Here is a 14,891-nt window from a genome sequence, read left to right as displayed (position 1 = left end):
CCCTCACCCCTGCCCCCCCACAGTCCTTGGCTTTGCACGCCAGACTCCGAAAGGCTCTTTACTGTGTGGCCGAGGCCTCAACAGCATTTGGCACATTTACAAAAAAGACTGAAAAGGGGGATGGCAGCACAATGCTGCGGGAAGGGGGTGCCTGGCAGAAACATGCAGTTCCTGGGGCAGCGGGGCCAGCTGGGCTGCGCTGGGGGGGCTCCCAAAGCAGAGGGCTCCCCGGTCCAGTCTCACCACCATCCTGCCTGCCTGGCCATGGGGAATCCTGGCTCACTCCGTAATAAGTTAATACAAATCACAGCAAGAGAAATATATACAAGGCGTGAGCCTCTGCCCGCAGCAGTGCTCTGGGCAGGGGCTGCTGCCCTGCCCTGCCCCAGGGTCCCCCGGCCACTATAAAAATCCAGTCGCCAGCAAAACAGCGACGGTCTCTGATGCTGCAGGGGTCCCCGCATCCCTGAGGCAGCCCAGCCTTTGCCCAAAGGCTGGAGCCAATGTCCTGTCTCCCATCAAAACATTTTGTGGGGGATGCACCCTGCCAGCGCAGCTCCTGCCGGACAGGCACCGATTGCCAGCATCACCTTGGGAACCCCCTGGCCGTGGCAGTCTCTGCCCCAGGACCACCCCGATCCAGCTTGGGAAAAAGGAGTGGCAAGCCGCTCTGGGGTGTAGGGAGGGTGGCTAGGGCAGGAGAATCTTCTGAGGAGGCAGGTTTTGGGAAGCACTGCCTGGGAGCTGCTCTTGGGGACAGGGTAGGACAGGGCTCACATGCTCAGGGGATTCCCTGCTGGGAAAAGGGCCATGGGACCTGCTCTTTGAGGAAGGGACATAGGGGACAGGCACTTGGGGAGTTGCTGGGGGTGCAATGGGGTGGGGAGCTGCTCCTGGGAAGGGGAGGACTCAAATATGGGGAAACGTTAAGATGCAGGATGAGCGTGCCTGGGCCATAGGGTAATGCACAGCAGTGGGGGCTCGGGGACCCACCACCCCAGCAGAGCCACTCGCACTGCACGTCCATGGGTTCTGGTCCTTTGGCTGAGTCCCTGCCAAAGGGCTTCCCCAGCACCTTTGGGCCCCACTGGCAGCTGGGGCTTCTCCAGACAAGTCCCATGTGTCTCCAAGAAGGGTTTCCATCTGCAGCCCCAAGCTGCATGTGGCCACCTGGGGCCAAGGACAAAGCCCTGCCTGTCTCAGGGGTTCTGTCAGAGCAGGCTGGGGTGCTGGTGTTGCTCGAGGTCACTGGGTTGGCTTATACCCTCACAGCAGGGCCAGAGCCTGAGGTGAGGGGCACGGTGGAGCTGCAGTCATAGTCCAGGTCCACCACGGCATGGGAGCTGGCGATGAGGCTGTTCAGCGACGGTCCTGTCTGCCGCTCTCGGAAACTCTGGATGTAGCTCTGCAAGAGAGGAGCAGAAAGTGAGGGGGGCTCTGCTCCTGGACCACTCCACCCCACCCTAAATGCTGCTGCAGCCCCTCCCTGTCCACCCCCCCAAAAACAGTGAAATCGCCAGCACTCGGGCCCTCCAGTGGCTGGCCACAGCAGGGAGCACAGCCTTATCCCTCCCCTGGGCATTTTGCACCTTGCCTACTGCTTATTTCTGCTATGCCAACAGTGCTCTGGGCCAGCAGTTTTCATTTGCTTGCAAAGGCTGAAATGCTCCATGGTAGGAATGGCCCATTCCAACTTGAGCTGCTCAGTCCCTGGGACACCCTAGTCTCATCCCTCGAGGAGCTCGGATGTTAGCTGGTGCCTGGGCACCTCTCCATCCCCAGCCCCCCAACATGGAGAAGAAATGACTGTGGAGACTGGGGGAGATCTCTACCCTGGCTGCGGGACTCACGGGGGAGAGCACGTCCCCATCAAAGCGGCGCACAGGGTTGGGCTTGCGGCGGTAAGCAGGCTCGGGGGGGTGGGCTTTGTGCTGGTGGGGTGGTGGGTGGTGGGGTCTCCGCTTCTTCTTCTTCTCCTTTCGGTCTTCCCGCTGCTTGATGCGCATCAGCTGCACGCGGCGCTGCTGCCGGCTGATGATCACTGCGGAGCAAAGCGGCCTGTGAGCACTGGGAAGCACATCCAAACGATCCCCGCAGCCAAACCAGCCCCAGCTTTGAGCAACCAGCTCTCCCTTGGGTGGTGTGCTGCCACAGAGTCCTGAGCCCCGTATCTGATCTTGTGAACCCCATGCTGGAAACATCCATCCCAGTTCCCAGGCTTCCAGTTCCTACACTCGCCCTGTGCCATGCCCATCTGCCCCACTCCCCACGCACCTTCTGTATGGGAGTAGCCCTCGGCTGTGACCTTCCACTGGACCAGGACACCCAGTGTGGTGAGGAGCGGCCAGATGCCCAGGATGACCCAGCTGTACCAGCACACGGGGCGAGCAGGGGCCACCTTGATGCGCTCATAGATGTACTGCACCAGGAGGAAGAGCTCGATGAAGTAGTCGACAGTGACGGTCATGATGGCGCTGCCGAAGACGGCGGTGGAGAGGGTGGTGAAGAAGCGCTGCCACTGCAGTGTGAGGACAGCGAAGAGCATCCCCACACCCAAGAGCAGCGCGATGGGGATCCACACCGTTGGTGGGTGGTAGAATTGCTCCATCACCACCAGCGTGGCCACCGCCAGCAGCAGCCCCAGGAGCAGCCCCACCATGAAGAGGCCAACGCTGCGCACCAGCATGGTGACCAGCCCACACAAGACTCCAATGCCCAACCCAATGCCCACTGAGGCCTCCACGCTCAGCTGTGTGTCCAGCACCCGCTCCTTGTAGCACAGCATGAAGATGATGATAGAGCCGAACATCAGCCCCGTCAGGAACATGACAGCCTTGAAGCAGCGGTAGCCTGTGGAGAGACCACCATAGTCAGGGAGTGGATGGCCAGCACCCCCCAGCTCCCCTTTGCCCTCCTCCCCACATGCCCCACCAGCAGTCGGGCTGGCCTGGCTCACCGAAGAAGCAGTAGATGATGCCAAAAAGGCAGCACATGGCGCACACCACTGAGGGCACCACCTGGTAGCGACGCTCAATTTCCTGCTGGCAGCTGTGCCCCCACTCCTGGCCCGGCTCGTGCGGCAGCAGCTTGAACCGCAGCGTCTGCACAGTTGCAGTCATGGCTCTAGGGACTCCTGGGAGAGGCATCAAAATCTCCACTCCTGCCTCATAGCCCGCCGGCAGAACTGTGTCCCGGCACCCGCCCCACCTGGCGGGAGAGAGACAAGGAGAATGGAGGAACTGGTGGCACACGCCCGGCATCGATCCTACCACTCAGCACCTGGCTACCAGAAATCCTGCTCTGTCCCCCCCTGCCTGGGTAGGAATGGAGGGAATTGGGGAACAGCCTCATCAGTGGGGAACAGTGGGGGTGCAGACTGTCACCCAACCTGTGGCTGAAGGGATGAGCTGTCCCCAGAGAGTCTGCCTGTATCCCTGGGAGCTTCGTGTTGCTTAATAATTTGTCTGTGGATTCAATTTCCCGCCCATGCCTCTCCGGCACCCTTTCCCTGTTCGATTAACAGGAAACTTCCACAACTTGGTATTTTCTGCCTGTGAAGTAATTATGCTCAGTAATTAAGTCACCCCTCAGTCTTCTATTTTTATAGGCTAAACAGATTGAGCTCTTTAAGCTTGTACTCCAAGGCATTTTCTCCAATCCTCTAATCATATTTCTGGCTATTTTTCATCTCTGCTCCAGCTCCCACTGTCCTTGTAAAAACAAATTGGGCCTTCACACTAGATCCAGCCCTCCCATGCCAATCCATGGGGCTGGAAGGGCACCAGCTGTAGCTGGCACTGCCCCTTACCCAAGGGCTCACCCATAGTGCTGTGGCTATGGCGGGATGCTGAGCAAACAGTTACCGGGCCCCCTGCAGCGCCTACACAGATGGAGGGGTCATAATCCCCTGCAAAGACTGATCCAGCTTCAGTTTAAACCTAATTACAGCATCCGTCTGCCTGCTCCCACCTGGAGCCAGTTCCATCACCCCTTCTCTCCCCCAGTCCCTTTATAGGCTCAGTTGGTTTAGAATGGGTTTATTGTCACAAATTGTCCCCACGCCAGCAGCACTCCTTCCAAGTGCCAAGTTTATGCGGCCAGTTCAGGACAACTCACAAAAACAGCGCTCTGGAAAGGAGCTGGGAAGAGGGCAAAGGCTGCAGGCATGGCTTCCTGTTGCCCAGCATCTTGCTGCTGCCCAGACGGGCTCCACGGGCATCTCATCCCTTGCCGACAACCTCCTTCCTCCCTTCGGCTGGGGAAGGCAACCCCAGCCTCGGCAAATCCCCGTGGGGAAGCAGAGCACAGAGCCTAATCCCAAGGAAGCAGGCGGGTAGGGAGTGGGCAGCCAAGCGCCGGGCCCCTACTCGAGCCCCCGGGGGGACGCTAAGCAGGATTGGACTTTACCCGCAGAGCCCAGGAGCGCCGCTCCGGCCCCGGTGGGGATGGGCGACGCTGTGGGGAATGAGAGCAGGGCTCCGCCGGCCCAGGGGACCGGGGATGCGGCACGGAACGGCCGGCCGGCCGGCGTGGGGACGGCACGGGATGCCGGGCAGGGCTGCGGGCAGCGGCGCGGGCGGCTGGCGGCGCCCATTGGCGCGGGCACTGTTGCTAGGGGAGCCCGGCGCCTGCTCATTGGCGCCGGGACTTACCCACCTGCTGCCGCCCGCCCCGGGCCCCCGAACCCCCTCCCTTCCCCGCAGGCCACAGCGCGGCGGGGGCCGGGAGCAGCGCCCGGGGCAGAGCCCCGCCGCGGCGCCCCCGCCGCCGCCCCCCGGCCGGGCCCCGCTGCACCCGCCGGGCTGCCGGGCCCCGGGCCGCCGGGGCGGGCGCGGCGTTGCCGAGCGACGGCCGCAAAGGCCGCCGGGGCGCGGGGCCGCTCCGCCCCTCTCTTTGTTCGGGGCGGGGGTCCCGGGGGCGCTCCGCCGGGTTCCCCCCACGCCCATCCCGGGCTCCGCGCTCGCTCCGCCGGACGACGGAAGGATCGGGAACCGGGTGCCCCAGCCGTTCCCCCGAGGGGTCCGGCGCGTCACCCGCCTGCCGGATCCCCTCGCGCTGCCCCCCCTCTGCCGCTCCGCCCGCTCCCACCTGCGCTCCCGGCGCGGCAGCGGCGGCGGCCCCGCGGCGCCCGGCGCTCCCGGCGCTCCCGGCGCTCCCGGCCGCGGTCCCCGCGCATGGTGGCGGCGCGGCCGCCGCGCGGTGCTGAGCGGACAGCTCCGCTGACGTCACCGCGCCGTCACCGCGCGCCGGGGGCGGGGCCTCGCGGGGCGGGGCGGGGCCTCTGCAGGGGGCGGGGCTGAGGTGGGGTAAATTGGGGGGGCATGGGGGGCGCAGTGGGATGTGAAGCGGGGATGCACATTGGGGTGCACTCGGGTGCCCAATGAGTGTAAAGTAGGGTGTGAATTGGGGGCCGCACTGGCGTGTGCATCGAGGTGCACTGCCCTGTGCCGTGTGCCAGGGACGCAGCCCAAGGCTGTGTGTGCAGCGTGGCGCAGCGCACCCCCGGCTGGGCCATGTGCGCCATGTGCTCGGCGTGCAGCAGCTGCGAGGGCTGCAAGCCCCTCGGCACAGTGTGCGGGGACACAGCAGCTCAGGGTGCAGGGCTGTGGATGGGGGAATTACAGGGAAATCTTGTGTCAGGTGGAGCCTGACAGTGCAGTGTGCAAGGGGCTCTGCCAGTGCCCGCGTTTAGGACGGGCAAATGCACATGTCAGGGGCATCTAGAGCAGCTGCCCACCTGTCTGCCATGAGTGGATGGGAGATACGGCCATGGCAAGCAGGTGGGGGGACACGGTTCTCGGCAGAGGCAGAGCTCTCTGGAGCTGGCACCTCCTGGCTGTAGCACCTAGGGACCCCTGGGAAATTCTGGCACACAGAAGACTCTTGGCAGCAACTGCCGTTCCCTCTGGCAGCCCCTTCCCAGCCCCATGCCAACACCGGGGAGACAAAGGCGGGAGCTGCAGCTGGCAGGGGGCTGAGAAGGGGCTGCTGGAGGAACGGCACTGCTGCCTTCCTGCTGCTTCCCTACAGAATCTTCCAAGGCCGCCAGGCATGGGGGCCCTGGGCTCAGCCACTGCCTGGCAAGCCCTGGGGACGTGTGTGCTCTGCCCTCAGCTTCCCATGCATGTTTTCTGAGCTCACACTCTGGAAACGTCATTACTTTTTCTGATCTGCACCTATATCTGAATATAAGTTCAGATCAACAGGTCATTTCAGAATGAAACCCCTCATCACTCACATAAAATGATCTGGGTTTGTGTAAGGTGGCTAAAGGTAAATATTCCAACCGATAAAAGAAATCAAATACATCTATTTCTAATGCATTTTACTATGTACAGAAAACAGGATACTTTGTTTTTTCTATCATCACGGCTTTTTTTTTGACCTCTGTGCGTGGAAGATCTCTGTTCCTTTCTTAGTTCTGCCCCTTTTTTTCCTTGTGGTATCTCCTCATCCCATTGCATTCTCTCTGATTCTACTTTTTATATGTTCTTCATTAAACTGCCATCCACGTGACTGCTTTTGCCTATTGCTTGTCTTGGTTTATTCAAGAGTAAAATGGCCTATGAAAAGCAGCCGGGCTTGGATGATGGTCTAGTATCTCAGGGAGGTGGGATGCTGCCAACTGCTTTCCGATGAAAACAGGCTGCTTTGTTTTAGAAAATGAAAGAGATCCTGGAGCTGAGTGGGCCCCCATGTGCCCTCAGTGCCCTGCAGTGCTCTATGGCTGCTGGTGCTCCCCAGGGCAAGTGGGCTGTGTTTCATGGGGAGAGTGGAATGGACTGCCCGCCCAGAGTAAATCCAGAGGCACTTGAGTCCCAACGGCTGCAAGGCTGTGGAAGTGAAGCCATGGGCTGGGAATGGGCGGAAAGGCTAGGTCCTCCTTCTTGTCCTTATTCAGCAATGCCTGGCACTGAGCAGCCATGTAGGGCTGCTTGCTTTGCGGCTTCTGGGCTGGATCATTCCTGTGCTGGAAGCTCCGTTTGTGCAGCAAATTCTACCCTGATACGGTCCTTTCAGCTCTGTCTGCCCCAGGGGCTCTTTCTGGCGGCCGGCGGATGGTGCATTTATGCTGCAAGACAGCTCAGAGTGGGATGGTGACCCGACCCCAGCTGGAGGAGCTCCCTTTGCTCCCGTTTGAAACACGTGATAAAAGCCCCTGCTGCTGGCATCTCCTGGTGTCTGCCTGCCCTCCTCCTGCCCCAGGATGGTTTGCTTCTGTGCATCCAAAGCTCTTCCAGCCGCCGTTTCTCTCCTGGTATGCCCGCTCCCCAGGCAAACGGCATGCCCAGCTGCCTCCTGCAGCCTGCAGCCCACACTGTGGTGCTTTGGCCACAAACACTCAGCCTCCACCAGTCCCCCCGACGACTCAGCCACCAGCCACACCGAGGGGACGACCCTCGGGCAGCGGTTTGTGGAACCGAGCGCCGTGGTTTGGGCTGTCCCGGGTAGGGGACACACGGCCCCGCGGAGGTCCTCGTGTCCCGGGCACAAAAGGCCGGGGAAATGCGCCCTAAAGCCCTCTCCGGTGCCGGTCCCCGGCGGATGCGCTCTCCGCTCCCTGAGCCAGCAGCCGGGGCCTGAGGCGCTGCCTTGCTGGCCCGCAGTGCCGGGGGCACTCACGGCGGCCCAGCCGGCTCCGCTGCGGGGCGCGGTGCGGGGGTGCGAGGTGCGGGTGTGGGGTGCGGGTTGTAGGGAGCGGGTTGTGGGGTGGGATGCCATGCGGAGTGCGGGCACGTGCGGGACACGGGGAGGGCACGGAGCGGGGCACGGAGCGGGCGCGGAGCGGGGCGGTGCGGGGCACGGAACGGGCGCGGTGCGGGGCGCGGGGCGGGTGCGGGGCGGGCGCGGTGCGGGGCACGGAGCGGGCGCGGTGCGGGGCACGGAGCGGGCGCGGGCGGGGCACGGAGCGGGCGCGGGGCGCGGAGCGGGCGCGCTGCGGGGCACGGAACGGGGCGGTGCGGGGCGCGGTGCGGGGCGGGGGCGCGGAGCGGGGCGCGGTGCGCGGTGCGGGGCACGGAGCAGCCCCGCCGCGCCGTCCCCGGCCCGGCCGCTGCCCCGCGGTCTCCCGGCAACCTGGCCCCGCCCCCACGCTTGCCCCCTCCCCCGATTGGCCGCCCCGCCCCGTGACGCGTCGGTCGCATCGCGGGCCATTGGTCGGGGCGGGTGACGCGCGAAGGGCGGGGCCCGCGGGTGACACGTCGGACGGCGGCGCCGCCAGCGGCAGCGGCAGCCGGCCCCGGTCGCGGTCCCGTCCCGGCCATGCGGCTGTCGCTGGTGTTGTCGGTGCTGCGGCCCGCCGGGCCCGTCGCCATCGGCGTCTCGCTGGGCTTCACCCTCAGCCTGCTCAGCGTCACTTGGGTGGAGGAGCCGTGCGGGCCGCCGCCGCGCCCCGCCACCCGCCCGCACCCCGACGGCGGCCCCGCGCCGCCCCCCGGCCCCGCCAACGGCAACGCGGCGCGCAGGCCCAACGCCGTGCCCGCCGCGCTGGGCGCTGACAACTGGGAGCCCCGCGTCGTGCCCTACCGCCCGCCCAGCCCCGGCAGGGCCGCCAAGAAGGCCGTCAGGTGCGGGGGGGCCGGGCCGGGCTGGGGGACGGGGCCGCCGCTCACCGGGGTTTATCTGGGGGTAGCTGCGGGCGAGCTTCAGGTACCCGCCTTGGCGGGGCTGGGGGTCTTCAAAGGGGGGCATTACAGACAGCTTAGCGGTATGCTTTGCCCTCCTTTCAGCCACCTAGAGCTGCAGACGGGTTTTTCTCACTGAGAGTGCCTTTCCCAGCTGCTTCCTTTCCTCCCCCGTGCCCGATTTCACCTTAACCCCAGCCCGCAGCGAAGAGCGCCCTGCCCATGCCCGTGCCCGCTGTGCGAAGGTTGCCTGCTGCAGCACGTGCTGCCGGGCACCCTGCGACGGTCCCCTCCTGTCTGAGCAGGGACCCCTGCCGTGGTGGCACGTCCCCACCCAGTGCTGCAAACGCCAGCCTGCTCCGGAGTCGGCTGCGGCCCCATCCCAGCGTCCCCTGGATGACAGGGAACAGGCAGTGAAAGGGCCTCCTTGTGCTGGCGAGGTGGTGGGCGGATAAAGGGGGCTGAATGGGGCCACTGTGTACCAGGCGGCCGTGGGGGGACGTGGTGGGGGGGGTCGCTTCCTGCTACTGCGCCAGACTGGGAGAATTAAACCTGAAAGTCATTGTGAGTGCGGCAGCTGGGGGCCGTGCTGGGGAGGGGGACACAACCAGCCCCCATGCTGGCTTCAGCAACCTGTGTGGGGCCTGGCTTCCCCAGGGAGGGCAGAATGGGCTCTCCTGCCTGCCTGCTTTTGAGTAGTGTGACTGGCAGGGGTGGCAGGAAGGTGCTTCCCAGTTCAGACCTGGCTGGGGCTAGCCTCATGGTTGGGGTGTCTGGTGGGTCATGTTCCTGCTAGAGCTGGGTTGTGCAGCCCTGTTTCCTGCTTTTAGCTGTGCTCAGCCTTTTGACAGCATCTGTTTTGAGCTGAGCTGGCCAGCTTATGGGAAGGTAGGGTCCCCTTTGATGTCATGTTGGCGGCGGACCTCAGCAAAGTGCTCTGCAGTGCCTCTGAGACAGGTGTAGTGGCAGCTGGTGACACTGGGGTGATGTCTTTTGTGCGTGGCTGAAGCCTGGGAGCAGAGGAATTGAGGTTGGTGCCATTGGTTACAACAGGAAGGTGCTGGCTGCGGTGGGTTTCAGTGCCCTAGGGGCCACACATTGTCTTCCTCTTGCAGGACCCGGTACATTAGCACCGAGCTGGGCATGCGGCAGCGGCTCTTCGTGGGTGTGCTGACCTCCAAGAGCACGCTGAACACCCTGGGGGTGGCTGTCAACCGCACGCTGGCCCACCGCCTGGAGCGCCTGGTGTACTTCACCGGCACGCGGGGCCGCAAGGTGCCCCATGGCATGACGGTGGTGACGCACAGTGATGAGCGGCCCATCTGGAACATGTACCAGACCGTCAGGTACCTGCTGGACCACTACGTGAACGATTTCGACTGGTTCTTCCTGGTGCAGGATGATACCTACACGGAGGCGCACCGCATCAGCCGCCTGGTTGCCCACCTCAGCATTGACACCCACCTCTACCTGGGTCGTCCTGAGGAGTTCATTGGCGGGGACACTGAGGGACGTTATTGCTATGGAGGGTTTGGCTACTTGCTGTCCCGCAGCCTCCTCCTGCTCCTGCAGCAGCACCTGGAGAGCTGCCGCAATGACATCCTCAGTGCCCGGCCTGATGAGTGGCTGGGCCGCTGCATCATTGACTACACAGGTGTCAACTGTGCTGAGGAACACGAGGTAGGTCCTGCAGCAGAGATGGCTGGATCCTGGCCCTGTGTTTTCCCTCTTCCCTGTGGGCTCTCTCAACCCTGGGAGAACTAGCTGTTGCACCCTGACATCCCTTGAGCTTGCTGTGCTTGCGCTGGTGGTGTGGGAGTGCAGGTTGGGGCTGGCTGTGACCTATCTTTCCTGGCTGGCACAGGGTCTGCATTATCACTATTTTGAGCTGGGGAAGAACGCAGACCCCGAACGGGAGACCGACCTCCGTTTCCAGAACGCTTTCACTGTCCACCCTGTGCTGGATCCCCTCCAGATGTACCGGCTGCACAAGTACTTTGCACAGGTGGAGCTTGAGAGAACCTATCAGGAGATCCAGCAGCTCCAGGTGAGACCTGTCTTGGCTGGGAGGGTCTTGGTTCTGTTTGTCATCCCTGTGGGCTTTCTCGTTTCTCTGTGGGTTTCTCACCTGATCCTGCTGTTGGACAGGATCAGCTGAGCTCATGTGGCTACAGAGGCAGTGGTGCTGTCTGGAAAGCAGCTTTGGACCTAGATGGGTGCTGGTGATGCAGTGGTGGTTCAGGGTGGTGAAGACAGAAGGGTGCAGAGGTCTGTCTCAAAGGCCGAGTAGGGTGGGGGAGAAAACCTGAGGTGCTGGACAGGAGTCCAGTTGAGGACAGCTTTTTGAGCCAGCTCTGGCTAATCTCTGCGTATCAGAAATCAGCTTGAGTGCTGCCAGACCTGGAAGACCTGCTTGTGCCTGCCTTGGCTCTCACTCGTCCATCTCTTGTCTTGCAGATGGAGATCCAGAATGCCAGCAGCTTGTCTGCGGACGGGGACCACATCGCCACATGGCCCATTGGCATCCCGCCCCCATTCCAGCCCAAAACTCGCTTTGAGGTGCTGCGCTGGGACTACTTCACAGAGGAGCAGGTCTATGCCTGTGTGGATGGCTCCCCCAAGTGCGAGCTGCACGGTGCGGATCTGGCGGACGTGGCCGATGTGGTGGCCACGGCCATGGAGGAGCTGAACCGCAAGTACCAGCCAGTGCTCCACGTCCGCAAGCAGCAGCTGGTGAACGGCTACCGGCGCTTCGACCCCACGCGTGGCATGGAGTACACGCTGGACCTTCAGGTGGAGGTGGTCACCCAGAAGGGACACAGCCGCTCCGTCACTAAGCGAGTGCACCTCGTGCGGCCCCTCAGCGAGGTGGAGATCATTCCCATGCCCTATGTGACAGAAGCCAGTCGCATCAATGTCATCCTGCCGCTGACGGCCCATGACCGGGACTACGCCGCCCGCTTTCTGGAGGCTTATGCGGCAGCCGCTTTCGAGAGCAGTGAGAATGCAGTGCTCACCTTCCTCTTCATCTACGACCCCTTTGAGGCCCAGCAGGTCACCCAGAATGACATCTTTGCCTCTGTGAAGTCTCAGATCACCGAGTATGAGCGCAAGTATGCAGAGGTAAAGATCCCCTGGATCAGTGTTAAGACAGACGCGCCCTCCCAAATCAAGGTCATGGACATTATCTCCAAGAAGCATCCTGTGGACACCCTTTTCTTTGTGGCTGGCGTGGGGACAGAGGTCACCATTGACTTCCTTAACCGCTGCCGGATGAACACCATAAACAACTGGCAGGTTTTCTTCCCCATCCACTTCCAGGGCTACAACCCAGCCATTGCTTACCACAACCAGGTGCCACCCACCACACTGGACCTGCTGAGGGACATGGGGCGCTTTGACCGTGACGTCTTCCACGAAGCCTGCTTCTACAACGCTGACTACATGGCAGCACGCACCCGCATGGCGGGGGACGTGCAGGAGAATGAGGACATCCTGGAGACCCTGGACATCTACGACATGTTCATCAAGTACTCCAACCTCCACGTTTTCCGGGCTGTGGAGCCTGCCCTGCTGCAGCGCTACCGGCACCAGGCCTGCAACCCCCGGCTCAGCGAAGACATCTACCACCGCTGTGTGCAAAGCAGCCTGGAGGGCGTAGGCTCTCGCTCCCAGCTGGCCATGGTCCTCTTTGAGCAGGAGCAGGGGAACAGCACCTGAAACCCTGGATGGTGGAGGGGCTGGCCCTGCCATGTTATGCCTGCCTGCCCACTCCACTTCTTCTTCTGCCCTAATCTGTCTTCCTTCTGCAGTGACTGCAGAGATTGCTGGTGTCCAAGCTCGTGACTTGCCCCACTGGGGCTCCCCAGGCCGGGGTCTGCCAGCCCAGGGTGCCTGGGTCTTTCTCAAGCAGCCATGGCTGTGCAGACCCCAGGCAAGATGGGGTCAGAGTCACTGAGCTGCAAGCTGGAACACCTGGCTCCTCATTCGGAGCTAGTGGCTGCTGGCCCCATCCATCTGTCCTGGCCCTGCTGCTGAGCACTGGGGAGATGGGCTACTGTGTCTCTTGCTGTACCCCACTAACTGGGGGAATGTAGAGCCCAAAGTCCCCCTTCTGCAGGGCCGAGGCTGCCACAGGGCCTGGAGTGATCCCTTGTAGTTCTCCCAGTGTCCTGGTACGGGAATGTGCTCCTTGCTCCTTTGGAGCATTGGCCTGGTTGTACAGGGAGGATCATGTCCCTGTGCCTGCCACAAGCTTGGACAGTGGAATGGGGCACATCCCATCCCAAAAGAGCAATAAGGATGTTGGTTTTGGGGTTTTGCCACTTGGCAATGAGCTGGAGTGCTCCTGGCTGGTTGGGGTGTGAGGAACTTGGGCCCCTGAGGCCGGTGGGTGTAGGGGGTGCCAGAGGGGATCCTGCTGATTTCATGTACCGTGAGCTGCTCCCCATGGGAACCATGACCCAGGCCGCTTCGGCCTTCGCAGTATTGATAGGACGTCGGAGGTCACAGCCCTCAGACGAGAGCCTCCTGACAGAGGTGGGATCCCTCCCCACTGTGGGGCTGCCCTCAGGGTCGAGGGACGTTGTGCCTGACACTGATGGGCATGGCAGAGGGTTTGGCTGTGCATCTCCTAAGGAGAAAGCGACTGAGGAGCCGCTCACTGCTCCTGGTTTGTATTTAATAGGGGGGAAAGGAGGGGGGATGGAGTGCATTTACACTAATAAAATGGAGAGATGTACTTGTGGGTCTGGCTGATTCTCTCATGAGGCAACTGTGAGTGTTCTGCTGGGGGTCTTTGTGGTGGTAGGTGCTGACTGCTTGTATAAGTTCTGTCTGCAGCTGGCTGGACAGATTCCTTACAGAGATGCTTCTTTCCTCAAGCACCTGCAACATCCTTTACTTGAGCAGGGAGATGCCTGCTTCTTAAGGAGCTCTGGGAACCCATTGCCTTTTGGACAGGCTGGCAGATGTGCTTGCAGCTTGCAGCAGGAGTCCTGCACTTCCTCTGATGCTCACAGTCTCTGGGGCTGTCCTGCTGTAGCTGCCTGTTGCCGTCACTGGTGGTGTGGCAGGATGCTGAGCCCCTTGACGTGGGAAGTCCGGTGCAGCGTGCTGACTGCCCTGTCTTTCTTGTTGCTGTAAACTTGTGGTCCCACTGACCAGTCCTCTCAGCCCTGTCTGTGGGTGGAAAAGCACCATTAAAGGGCTGGTGGAGCTGTGTGTTCTCCCACATCTGCTATCTCTGTAACAACCTTTGTGGTCTGTATGTGAGTAATGGGGGACTCCTGGCCCATGTCAGAGCAGACACTGGCTGCTCAAGTGAGGTGAACTCTGCCCTCCAGGATCTGGGATCAGCTCTGAAGGAAGCTCCCAGGCCAGAAACTGGATCTGAGCACTGTGTTGGATCACTGGTGCTGGATCTGCTCTCTCTGCATTGCTCTCACTCTTTTTTGAGCTGTTTTACATCTCAGGGCTTCTCAGCACTTGTGTTTTCCAGTTCTTAGTTGGGTAGAGCACTCTGATCTTGTCCTGGACTGTTTCATCACCTACAACTCCTGTTTGCATTATGAGGTGTGGGGACTGTGTCCCCTGCCTGTGCTTCCTGCTCCAGGCATGATTTTCATAAGTCCATGTGCCCTTCCCACCAGCCCTTTACTCATCATGTTTTAGTGCTTCGTGAAACACAGGTATCAAAGAGACACCCCCAAGAAAATTAACTGAACCTACTCACTATTACTTATCAAGGCTGCTAGTGCTCAGCAGAACTCATGGAGGCCCCTGGGCTCTGTGGTATGCTTTTTCCAAGGATACCTCATTCATCTCTTCCTGCTCCAGTCTCTGTATCCATGGTGTGGGAGTGTATATGTTTAAATATAATTTTATTATATTTCAGACAGTAACTCCTAGCTTGTTCTGAGTATTTCTATTTTTGATCCTCCCTGAGCACATCCTTAATTCCCTTCAAGTGGAAATCTGGGGCAGAGGGAGCGAGGCAGATGCAGGTGTGTTACAGATACATTTATCCTCTGAAAAGTGGACCAAGTAGTAAGATGTGATTAGGCATTAGAAGAGTACCCAAATGGTAATAAAGCGGCTTCAAATCAAGTTGGCTGTGAAAAGAAACCCAGAATTGTCATTTAATTATCATGAGACTGTCAAGATAAAGTCGCTGTTGCCTCACTGCTGTTTGCCCAGACCGAGTTAGAGGTATTTGCATACTTAACGCTCTGCACTATCAATACCAGCAGAGGCTCCCTGCTCTGG

The 14,891-nt window shown here is 61.1% G+C and overlaps 2 protein-coding genes across 3 annotated transcripts; one reads left to right on the top strand and one right to left on the bottom strand.

Annotated features, from left to right (window-relative positions):
• Positions 1 to 45: 45 nt before the first annotated feature.
• TMEM198 (transmembrane protein 198) lies at positions 46 to 5,230 on the bottom strand. 2 transcript variants are annotated; one of them, XM_038143675.1, is made up of 5 exons: positions 5,089 to 5,230; positions 2,957 to 3,207; positions 2,275 to 2,850; positions 1,851 to 2,041; positions 46 to 1,405 (listed from the first exon to the last, which is right to left on the bottom strand). In XM_038143675.1, the coding sequence occupies exons 2-5, from the start codon at positions 3,144 to 3,146 to the stop codon at positions 1,259 to 1,261; spliced, it is 1,104 nt and encodes a 367-aa protein (XP_037999603.1). In that variant the 5' UTR covers positions 3,147 to 3,207; positions 5,089 to 5,230; the 3' UTR covers positions 46 to 1,258. The 2 variants fall into 2 exon arrangements, with proteins under 2 accessions (XP_037999603.1, XP_037999602.1); XM_038143674.1 differs by lacking the exon at positions 5,089 to 5,230 and adding an exon at positions 4,117 to 4,642.
• Positions 5,231 to 8,176: 2,946 nt separating this feature from the next.
• CHPF (chondroitin polymerizing factor) lies at positions 8,177 to 13,365 on the top strand. The gene is made up of 4 exons (XM_038143668.1): positions 8,177 to 8,567; positions 9,740 to 10,304; positions 10,489 to 10,671; positions 11,082 to 13,365. The coding sequence occupies exons 1-4, from the start codon at positions 8,263 to 8,265 to the stop codon at positions 12,342 to 12,344; spliced, it is 2,316 nt and encodes a 771-aa protein (XP_037999596.1). The 5' UTR covers positions 8,177 to 8,262; the 3' UTR covers positions 12,345 to 13,365.
• The last annotated feature ends 1,526 nt before the right edge of the window (positions 13,366 to 14,891 follow it).

Source organism: Motacilla alba, chromosome 7, assembly GCF_015832195.1.
Source record: "Motacilla alba alba isolate MOTALB_02 chromosome 7, Motacilla_alba_V1.0_pri, whole genome shotgun sequence".
Classification (NCBI taxonomy): domain Eukaryota; kingdom Metazoa; phylum Chordata; class Aves; order Passeriformes; family Motacillidae; genus Motacilla; species Motacilla alba.
This window is presented reverse-complemented; position numbering and strand designations above follow the sequence as displayed.

Coding starts and splice junctions, on each gene's coding strand:
- TMEM198 (XM_038143674.1), bottom strand. CDS start 4,187: ATGCTGGGCAACAGGAAGCCATGCCTGCAGCCTTTGCCCTCTTCCCAG. Junction 3,208..4,116: donor CTTTCCAGAGCGCTGTTTTT/GTGAGTTGTCCT, acceptor CTCTCCCGCCAG/GTGGGGCGGGTGCCGGGACA. Junction 2,042..2,274: donor GGGCTACTCCCATACAGAAG/GTGCGTGGGGAG, acceptor TTTGCTCCGCAG/TGATCATCAGCCGGCAGCAG.
- CHPF (XM_038143668.1), top strand. CDS start 8,263: ATGCGGCTGTCGCTGGTGTTGTCGGTGCTGCGGCCCGCCGGGCCCGTC. Junction 10,305..10,488: donor ACTGTGCTGAGGAACACGAG/GTAGGTCCTGCA, acceptor TGGCTGGCACAG/GGTCTGCATTATCACTATTT. Junction 10,672..11,081: donor AGGAGATCCAGCAGCTCCAG/GTGAGACCTGTC, acceptor CTTGTCTTGCAG/ATGGAGATCCAGAATGCCAG.